We start from the raw sequence: 11,655 nt of genomic DNA on the forward strand, positions 1-11,655 counted from the left end.
CCGTGGCTGCGATGGGCCCACCGCTTCTGTGCTAGCTATGATAATTTTGCAATTAAATTAAAACAATTTTATCAAATATATGGCAAAGAACAATAATAAACCCGTTCAAGTGAATTGATCCATAATGAAATGTCTGTAATACCATAAATAATCATATCGATAGTATCAAGTATTATAAACCGTCAAGCTGGTTAGCTCAAAAGGTAGAGCGTTGGACTGTGAATCGGGCGATCCTGGTTCGATGTCCGGACGGTTCAGATCACTTTCGTTGTGATTGATCATGAAGTCCTTCGAAAAAATAATAAAAAATAAATCGCAATTCATCTAGTCAATCAAAATTTAAAGTTAATGAAAAAGATTTTAAGGCTTGAATAATAGTCGATGTATTCTGTAATTATTTTGTACGTTTCAAACAGAGTGCAGTAAATCCATTAAAAGCGCTGCTTTTGAAATAGAACTTTTTAGGCAATGATAATTAATTTTTTTTCACATATTATAGAAAACTGTTATCGCATTTATTATTGAAAGAAGTGTTTCATAAATGTCACGTGACGTTTGATTTTCATATAGAAGTAAATTAATATGATCTAATTAAGATAAGATTCATGTTAACTTAACATCATATTTTTATCCCATTATATTTATATTATATTATATTTATATGCTTCACCACTCTGTCAAGTAATTGTCGACAAACGTAAATGAATTAATGGGTTTTATTTTTACTTTAGTATGTATCTTAGTTTACATAGTATTATAATGTTTTTTTAAAACAGTACATTGTAATCATAAGAATAACGTTATCATAAAATAACATGTCACATTTTCATCAATGAAATAATAATATCAATGTGTAAACTGTCACAAAACAGGTTATATGCTCAAACAAAACAGTATGTGAAACAAACTGTAAAATAGATACAGATATGTATTACGAAGACATATTCTTAATAAGTATACAACAAAGGTGTGATATTTGTTATATCATCTCTATCAACTGGAAGTTTAATGTACTTAGCAACCATTCTATTTTTGATGTCACAAATTTGTAAATATAAAAGTTCTCGTTTAAGAGGTATGTATTTCTTGAATATTTCCGAATATTTCTTATTTCGGTAAAAAGTTGGTAAAATGTCTGTAAAATGTCCAATTTTCTCTTCACTTTTGATGATTTGATTAAAGTGAATTAGTGTAAAACTGGAGGTCTGTACTACAATGAATAATTAAATTGATAGTGTTTAGTATTGGACATAACAACAAACCATGAAAGAGTTATACATGTACTTAAGTTGTTGGTAAGTGTGACATACATGATCCTATATTACATATTTTTATTTATAATAATTTAATTAACACATGATGTTTATTTTATTTAACTTTTTATTTATTGGTCGGCTAGTATTCTATATCCCTTCAAAATCCCGTCATTTCCACAATATCAATAGCCTGGAATAGAATTAGAAAAGAATATACATTTATTAATCAAAAGCATAAAAACATTTTTTTGTTCCTTTGTTAATTCTGTCGATAGTATTGTTGATTTTTGAGATTTCATTTAAAGTGATTGCACCAATATTGTCATAAATTTATGATATGTTTCGAAAATTCGTAAAAGTGGTGCTCCCCCGGAAGCATAAGAACAAGAATATCATATGAAAATTGAGTTTATTCCATGATTCTTATATCAATTTCAATTACTAAACCTTTTTGTTATATTATTATTTACAGCAAGCCAAAAACAAGTGTCATATCTGTCAACAATCAGTGGTGTTTACGGGTTACTAGAAACAAAAGCCAAGACCCTAGTATCCAGCAAAGGATTTGGAGAAAGCAATCATTTTTAAATGAAACTTCCCAAGTCCAACCTTTTCGTTTACCAAAACCTGTTGTTACAGGAAAAGACTGGAATAATCGTCACGGTATCCCGTCACGTGATAATGAAACCAATGGTTTTGATTTTTCCTGTTACTAATTAAGATGAAAAAAGAGAAAAAAAGAAAGAATGTGATTTATGAAATAACAAAAGCAGTGCTTTGACAGAGCTAGAAAATAGATGTGTTGATGTATACCACAGAGGATTTTATATATCAAATTAAAATACCTGACGACATTTTAAAACTTGGAAATTTAAATCTCAAAAGCAAACTAGTGGATGCGTTAAATGACGGTAGCACATCATGACATATTTCAAGGATGCACTTTTTGAATTCAATATGATCATTAACTTTACTTTCGTATTATTTGGAACGAAACTTATTCTTAAACAATTCACAATAGGAATTGTTAAAATCAACTACATATTGTACTAGACATGATTAGAAAATGTCCTATTTATTACTTATAATATTTATGACATGAAAATAAATATTGTGTGCAAATATATCTGATCAGAATATTATGTACATGTCTGTGAGCCTGAATATACACTTACCAATCAATTAGTCAAATCAATTAATGACCCAATCAATAACGATTAATCTTATGTTATTGCAAAAACACTGAATGACTCTGTATTCACCACGTGACTTTTAAACTTTTCAGTTTCTGAATTGGACTATTTTATCTTCCATTTAGTGATAAATTTTTCAAATTATATGATAAAAATATAATGTTAGTTTACAAGCAGTATTGATGTACAGACTGGCCTGGCTCTTTACTTGTGGCAAAGGATGATCACTTTTGGTTTCAACAGGGTAACGGTCCTAAAAGCGGATTGCTCCTAATTCCGGGATGGTTATTAGTAGGATTTCTGCTATACTTGTAAGAGCATTAATTAGGCATCCAGCTAAATCATAATGTTTGATAAATAGGTAGTCGGTAAATTACTGAAAAATTGATTATTACTTGAAAGTTATCCAGGAAAGCCGATTATTTCAAATAGCCAGCAGCTGTTATACAGTAAAAACTTGCTAATGAGACCAATGAAGGGACTTTACAAATCTGGTCTTAATAGCGGGTTGGTCTCATTAATGAGTTTGGTCAAACAGAAAACCAGGCAATACATTAAGGGATACCATGTACTGTACACATGTTTATTTCTGGGCTAACCTATTTCAAATGAGAAGATATGAAGCATACACTATTATTTTTTTCATTTTCATTTATTTTCTTTTACTTTTTAACATTATAAAATTTTTAAACTTCTTTAGAGGTACAAAATGTATTATGAATGTCTTTCACCACAAACATATTTTTACATTCTTGTTAAAAGAATGACATGACTTACTCAATTAAATCACCATTTTACTACAAAGCACATAAAATCGTTCGTATTAGCGGGTTGGTCTCGAAAACGGGGTGGTCGTAAAGCGGGTTTTTAATGTAATTGCAACCGGATATTACATATTATTTGAACATATTTGTAAATTCAATTTTCCCTCTTACCAAGTATGATTTATTTGAGTATGTTTTGTTTATGTTATTCTTATGGATCCGGTGTGATTTTGCATAATATATCTGTTCTTCTCCTTCATTTTTAAACTCGTAAAATCATTATAAATTGGACGACAGGAAAATGAATATGTTTAACCCCTTACCCAATATATACGCGAAAAGCCTTTGATTCTATCTCAATCCCTTGAGAAGTTGAAGCACTTTGAAATAACTTTTGTTGGAAAAAATCATGGCAAAATAGCGATTTTTGGCAATTTTGAGATGTCCTCTCGTTGCCATGGTAATAGGAAATTTAAGACTGAGCATGTCGGTACAAAGCAATGGTCCAGTCAACATTTGTGCCAAGTTTGATTAGTATTGAAGCATTTTTCATAGTTTCATAGCTGTTTGAACTTGTAACAGGAGGCTTTTCAATAAAAAAACGGCCATTTTTCGCAATATGCTCATGAGGTAAAGGGTTAACTAAATTAAAAATGTTACGAAACAACAAGTTTTCACAAAAATTAGGTGAAAGACCTCATGTTAACATAGAAAAACTAGATTATGGGTAATTCCAAAGTTTTTCATCATTTTTTGTTAACTTAAAAAATTAAAAATGTTTCCAAAACAACAAGTTTTCACCAAAATTAGGTGAAAGACCACATTTTTACATAGAATAACTAGATTTTGGGTAATTCCAAAGTTATTCATTATTTTTTGTTAATCCTTTACCCCATATATACGCGAAACAACGCACTTTCGACCCCCTCCCTCTTTAAGGCCTAAAGTAGTGAAGAAATGTGCTATTTGGACCCCAAACACATGGTTTCGTATGAGAAATGTTGCTAATAAAGTGAGTACTTTTTCGGCGCCGCCCCCCATCTAAAAGATACATCAGCGGGTTACCAGAAGGGAGATGTGCCCCCTTCTTTTTGGGGTGTGAAGGATGGCGGTAGTCCCCCTCATCGCAAAGATAATTTTGGACTTGTGAGAGGCTAAAAATGACTCCAGGTCGATCATAAGGTAACGTGTAACCAACGCTGAAAAGCCTTTGACTCTATCTCAATCCCTTGACAAGTTGCAGCACTTTAAAATAAATTTTGTTGGAAAAAATCAAGGCAAAATAGCAATTTTTGGCAATTTTGAGATGTCCTCTCGTTGCAATGGTAACAGGAAACTATGATACATACGGAATATTATTTTGTAGTAGCTTTCTGGGGCTTTGTATTTTGCTACGAGCAGCAGTGGAAAATTGATATCTCGCGAGACCAAAGGTCGAGCTAGATATCAATTTTCCAACGTTGCGAGTAGAAAAATACATAGTCTCAGAAAGCTACTACAACGTAATTTTCCTTTTATTATATACCTTTTCGTTTTATTAAGAAAATGCAAAGTAGTTGTCAAAAAATTACTTCATGACTGACGGATGAATACGTTGTTCTTGAAAACGGGCCACGCCTTTAATAATTTTGGTTCCCGTTTCCAAATGCAACGTTATACAAAGCTAAGATCGGAACCAACGTCAAAAATAGTCCGTCACTTCCATATATGATACCGTATTTGTCACTTACATAATACGAAAATTTATATCCGATGAAAAGTATTTGCGCTTTAATATTGGCGTGTATTCTAGGGAGAAAATTTATAGGTATATAATTAAATAAAATATTATCTAAGAACTAACGATAACGTATATATACCAATTGATAGTTATTGCCCTTTTACCTAAAAGTGTCACATTTCTTAGTTTTCGTTGTATATTATTTTTAAATGCATAAAATGCCACGAAAGTCAACAATTTTGAATTTAATCGAGCTATATGTTGTATAATATACATCAATTCCGTTTAAAAAAATCACAATTTTTACATATTTTATTTTCTTCAGCTCATAAGTATATTGGGAAACAGCTACATAAAGTGGTATTTTAAAAGCATTCAGACAATAATATACCTATTACAGTCATATATACATGTATACATATCTTTTATATAAATATAAGCACTACTGTATTGTATCACAATATACAAAAAAAAATCTTTAATAACAATTGGTTCAGCACATAGAATACTTACACTTAACAACTTTGATTTTGTTTTTTTAACGTTATTTCTTTTGCGAAATATGTCTGTAAAGAAAGCTAATCGGTGATGCTTGCTGCAATATACAATATTATTTACATAGTACTACGCACTTGTAATCGTGACGTTTATTTTATCTATATACATGACTAATGTTAATATGTAAACAATGTTCAGTTGTTGTTTTTTTAAATAAATGAATTGTGCTGTAGCTGTAAAGTACATTCCTTATAATGCCATTTGACAAGATATATGGTCATGTTTCAGATATTCAAAATATAACCATACCTCACATAGCAGTCTTGGTTATAAAAGCTTTCATCCGTATTATATTCAATACATTTAGCGAGGGAATAAACCTTTTCTAATATCAAATATTATCATTTTGTAGAGCTAACAATTTGATTAAATATCAACGTTTGCCATAGATATTTGAGTTTAATTTAATATAAAAATAATAATAATAATAATAATAATAACTATTATTATCATATTAGTTTTATTATTATTATCATTATTATTATTATTATTATTATTATTACATGTATTATTTTTTTAAGGCACATGCTTACATAAATATGTTTAACCTAAAATCATTTATATAACAGTGCATTGAAATCAATGTGAAATAAGTTTGTTCAAGATATGATTCATAATTTACAAGTTTAAATGTAATTATAATGGAATAAATGTCTTAAAGTCCTGTAAGTTCTTTTATAATTGTACCTTTTCTATAATAAAGAACAATTACCACATAATGTTATGCACTCTTCCGTTTTCAAATCAATGAAAAATGAATACAGTGTTCATTGTGTGTTAAAAACTTTCAACTGGTCTCCAACGCAACCAACATAGATCTTAGCATAGCGTGAACTGTGGCATATTGATTGAAGAAGGTCTCCATCTTCACCTTTATACATTATCTTCCCATGCTTCAAGTCTCCTTTGACTTTATGAATTGTTCCATTTTTATAACAGCAGACAAGTAATGACCCGTCATCTAACACCAACATTCCACGTGGTCTGCTAAGATCTGTATGCTTATATGTAGCTGTAACTTTTCCTTGTAATGATACACTCGTTATATTGTCGTTACAATTGTCACTGATATACAGAATTTCGGAATCCTTTCTCACGGCAATATACGGGGTATAGCGAGGTGAAAGAAAGCTCAGAATGATGTTATTCAGGATATCACCTTGTGTATTCAGTACAATCACACTAGGAGGAGGCAAACAAGCAACATAAAGACAATCATGATTAAAGTCTATACCATAGCAATGCCTATCCAATTTTATACGGCGGACATGTGATAGCTTATCGTGTGTTGTCATGACAAATATTTCTTTGATAAACGGCATTGTTACAGCGAACTGATCCTGAGACATTACAGCAATATCCCATGGCCCTGAGTCTAGAGATATCTCTTCTTGTACAAGTCTGTTATCTATAGATATTAATTTTATCTTCTTGTTTATTCTATCAGCTAGAACCAGCTTATTTGTGTTGATAACAGCACATCCTGTAATTTCACAATTTGCCTCATTTGAAGAAGTTTTAACATTGACATCCAGTATACCAATCAGACGATCAGCCTTTGTCACTTTTGTAGATTCATGACGAGACTGATTGACAATCTCACCAAAGACCATTGTTTTAGACAACAATGTTTCCAGGTCAGAATTTCGTTGAAAAGAGTAGTGCATATTGGTATCCATTAATGTTACTTGTGCATCATTTAATTCATCTGATTTCAGAGTAGATTCTGCCCGCTTTATGTCAATGTAGAGTTGACCGTCATGATGATTTGATTTGCTTGCATGTAGACTTGATTGTAAGCATTTTATACCGGAAATCATATTTTCACATCTATCAAGGACAACTTGGATAATTTTGTTGTTGTTGGATTTTATATCATCAGCATTTTTTAAAGCATCTTTTTGCATCAGATCTAGACGGACGTTTATTTCTTTTCGGAATTCAGTGATCGCCTTGATGATTTCTTTATTGTAATCATTTATGTTGCCTCTACTACGTTTAGCCTTCTTCGAAATTTCTGATGCTTCGTTTAATTTTTCGCCGAGTTTCTGCTTGACGTCATCGAACTCCTTCCCATCTGCGACACCTACGCACTTTTCAGGTATGTAATCAACTTTACATGTTCTATGGCCTGAAGTTATGCAATCAGTGCATCCGAATGCATGGTGTGATGGACAATAAAATTTGATTATTTCTTTTTTGTGAACTTGGCACATTTCAGTGCATTCATTGTTTGATTTCCTTGTTGTTTGAATCGTATCAAAATCATAACGCTGCAGTAATTGATGATTTCGTAAGACTTTCGTTTTTCTGTGGACATCGTGGCAAGTTTTACAGAGGTATTCTTGACAAGTGACACAAAACCCGTGAGCTTCTATACGTTGACCTGTGGTAAGACATGGCTCACAGCAGTGATCAAAATCTTCTGCTGATCCTGCCGCTACTGATCCTTGTAGATCACTTTGTTTACGTCCTGATACGGCCATTCCTGGAATACAGAATATAGAATTTTTAATCACTATCTTCTGCTGATCCTGCTGCTACTGATCCTAGTAGGTCTTCTTGTTTACGTCCTTAGACGGCAATTCCTGGAATAAAAAAATAAAGAATTTTTTTATCACTATTTTCCTTTCTACTAAAAGGATATTTTATTCAATTTGGCGCATAACAAAATTTTAATAACATCTTAATTAACCACAAATGAAAAATAGTTAATGTGTATTGCTTAATCGATCGCTGTGTAGCATTTTAATTTTCCAATTTAAAAGAAATAGCTCATCTGACTACTGACCTTATATGATATTAAAAGAAAAACATTATGTGCTGTACGCTGCAAACAAATTATTTTATTTCTTATGTATTTACAATGGTAACCAATCGATAAAATTTGATTGGACAAAATTTGTTGTCTTAAACGATGTTAATCGTATTCATTAAAATATCAACAATTTATTAATCAATTAAACTCTTTAATGAACATCGATCATAATTCAATAATAAATGAACACATTCAAAAAACATGATCCTAGTGACACCAGTATGACTGTGAATCCCTTATAAAGCCAAATAACTTTAAAGTCAACGACAGTGATAAAAAGGGGGAGATTTTGAAACCGACCCCTCATTCAAGAACAATTATATAACATAGATTACGCTTTCTTAAGTAAAGGGACGTAATTCTACACGATTCGTACAGCTTTCAGGTACCAGGTAGACTCCCTTTATCAAGAAAAAAAAACTTCCTTATAAGTTCTACATATTTTTGCATAGTAACATTACAATAATGCTGTATTTCAAAACAGTCGGTCAAACATCCTTTGCTCTGAATCATTTTCAATTCAGTTTTCACAATGCGTCTCACAAATATAAGCTAACAATCTACAATAAAGCGAAAATGGTAAGATATATTTCCTCATTTTTTCACTGATAATTTATGTAAAAAACGCGAAGAAACAAATATCAAGAAAAAGAAAGACTTTTTGAAACTGACCTACCAGTTTTCGGCATAAATTAATTACACTTCCTTTCTCCGAAAACGTTTATAAATAGCATGTTCTAGTTTTTGCGCAAGGGTAGTTATGCATTTTATAATGTCGCTTATTATGTTTAAAAGTCATCTCCCTTTAGTTATTGTGATAATCTTATAGAGAAGTTATGCAAACTGTATTTATTTGGATGTTACGCGAATTCTTAACTGGAAGTATGTTCAAGTGTAAGTAATAATGTTTTCCAATGATATGTCGCTTATTATGTTTAAAAGTAATCTCCCTTTAGTTATAGTGATAATCTTATAGAGAAGTTATGCAAACTGTATTTATTTGGATGTTACGCGAATTCTTAACTTGAAGTATGTTCAAGTGTAAGTAATAATGTTTTCCAATGATATGAACAATTGATTAATATTATGACTATTTCTGATGAAAATATTTCACAGCGAATCATTGATAGGCACATGCCAAACAATGGTTTGCTACGTCAAATCGTATATAATTATCTTGAACATGCACTTTGAGCACAAAGATATATTGCCATTAGCATCGAGGGTAACATATTACTAAATCATTAAAATTCTGAGTAAAGTCTTAGATCATGACTGTATGATTTCTTTCAACACCACTGCCTGACCCCTTGCAAGTTTAATAAATGAATGTGTACGGCATTTTCTTAGTTAGTTTCTAGGACTCTTACAATATATAGACTTTATTGAGTACAGCATGAATTTGAAAAATATGCTCAACAGATATGACTTAATCCAATAAGATATTGGAAAATCACAAGGTGCAAATTCATTGGTAACATATTGTAATGTGTGAAATAAAAAATTCAGGGAAGCGCCGAATAGCTTAACTTCTGAACAATCTTGGTAACATGACTGCATGATTTCTTTCAATTTTAGCAAATAAATGTCCATTACATTTAGCGAGCTTCCTTCCTGATTTGAACACAATTAGAAACCCAATCGTTATTTGTTTCAATTATGATGATTTTATAATACGATATCTATACGATATCGTTTGTCCATAATCACAATTAAAATTATCAAAACTTGAAAAATACCAACTAGTTTTAGTCACAAAATGATCTCGCAATTAATCAATATACGGATCTACAAAGAAAGAATCAAAGAAAATAACTTATGAGTTTGTAAGAAAAATTACTTTTGTATCACATTTCGAGCATAAATTATATCTTAACAAAAAACTCGCTTCAGTTCAGAAAATATAATTACCTGCAAGTAAAAATCAATTGCGTACGTCTGCCATGCTATTTCGTGAATAGAAACAAACTTTGAAACAAGCCTGATAAACATTTCGTGTTATGTGCTGATAATCAAAGAAAATAACTTATGAGTTTGATCTACAAAGAAAGAATCAAAGAAAATAACTTATGAGTTTGTAAGAAAAATTAATTTTGAATCACATTTCGAGCATAAATTATATCTTAACAAAATTTTTTTTTCGGTACACGTGCTTTTATTTCCCCCACCCCTTTGGATAAAAGCCACGCTATCACGGGGCGTTTGGTTTTTTGATGTTCTTAAAACGATCGCCGTCAAAAAGCTTTTTACGGCATTTTACGCTCTTATGACCACTGCGGAAAATATATGGATACAATAAAGAGTACGGAATTCCGTATATTATAGATAGACAGGTAAAAATAAGTGAAATTTGATGTACGGAACTGTATATCATACAATACGTATTTAACTAATATACCGTGATCCGTACACTCGTAATATGCGGGAACTTTGAATGAAGTCCGTATTTACTAAAATGCGTATTTTTTTAATAACACGGTCAGATATTACCAAAATATGATTTTTGTTATTCTTGTAAATACAGATTTTGTATATAAAACAGAGAAAAATGATGTACTTCAGAATTACCCACTTTCTACAAGAGGAAAGAAATAATAGTCTTATCTGACATTTGTCAGAATAACATTAAATAGTAAAATTTTGAGTAAAATGTAATATTTCTCGGTTTTATTAATATGTCAGTTGCATACTGATTAAATGGTTAGTGAAACATCGACAGATCCTCTACAGTGCCCGTAGCATGTGCAGACAAAAAAATGACAATATATATTGAATATCTTTATTCTGTATAAAGATTTATAACGCAACACTCCTTTGTGCAGTATATAGCTCAGGGACGCCGGTTCGCGTATATGTTCTGCTAAAATCCGCAGACGTGTATTTACAGCGTTTCATTATATTTCATGTTTAAAGTATCAATTCTAAATTTTCCTGTTCCAAATAAATTCTACCATAAATTTGGCTATACAGTGAATAATGAATATTTGCAAAGGCCGATTTGATAGTAATGTGTTTAATACAACGTTTATGGCGAATCCTCAATTAATCGTTATTTTTAAAATAATGAAATTCTAAAATGATAAGCAAAACGAGAGAATGTGTATTAATTATGTTTATTTACTTGTAGAAGCGCACGTGCTTAATCTGTAATCCAACACCCACTGAGCTAACACTTTAAGCATGACTGTTGCTTCACCCTAATATAATTGAGTAAATTTCATTTATGAACCGTATATTTTAATTTGTCAATATTTCGCCAATTCTGTCAAATTGTTAAAATAGTTTTTTTGGATTACAATCTGGTTTTTAATAGGTGAAATAAAATAATTATCACTCACAGTATAAT

The 11,655-nt window shown here is 31.0% G+C and overlaps 1 protein-coding gene across 1 annotated transcript; it reads right to left on the reverse strand.

Annotated features, from left to right (window-relative positions):
* Window positions 1-6,258: 6,258 nt before the first annotated feature.
* LOC132758468 (uncharacterized) lies at window positions 6,259-7,977 on the reverse strand. Its single transcript, XM_060750178.1, has one exon. It carries the CDS (start codon window positions 7,975-7,977, stop codon window positions 6,259-6,261), a length of 1,719 nt encoding a protein of 572 aa, XP_060606161.1.
* Between the last annotated feature and the right edge of the window lie 3,678 nt (window positions 7,978-11,655).

This window comes from Ruditapes philippinarum, unplaced genomic scaffold (assembly GCF_026571515.1).
Source record: "Ruditapes philippinarum isolate M1 unplaced genomic scaffold, ASM2657151v2 ctg5292_1_1_1_1, whole genome shotgun sequence".
In the NCBI taxonomy this organism is placed as follows: domain Eukaryota; kingdom Metazoa; phylum Mollusca; class Bivalvia; order Venerida; family Veneridae; genus Ruditapes; species Ruditapes philippinarum.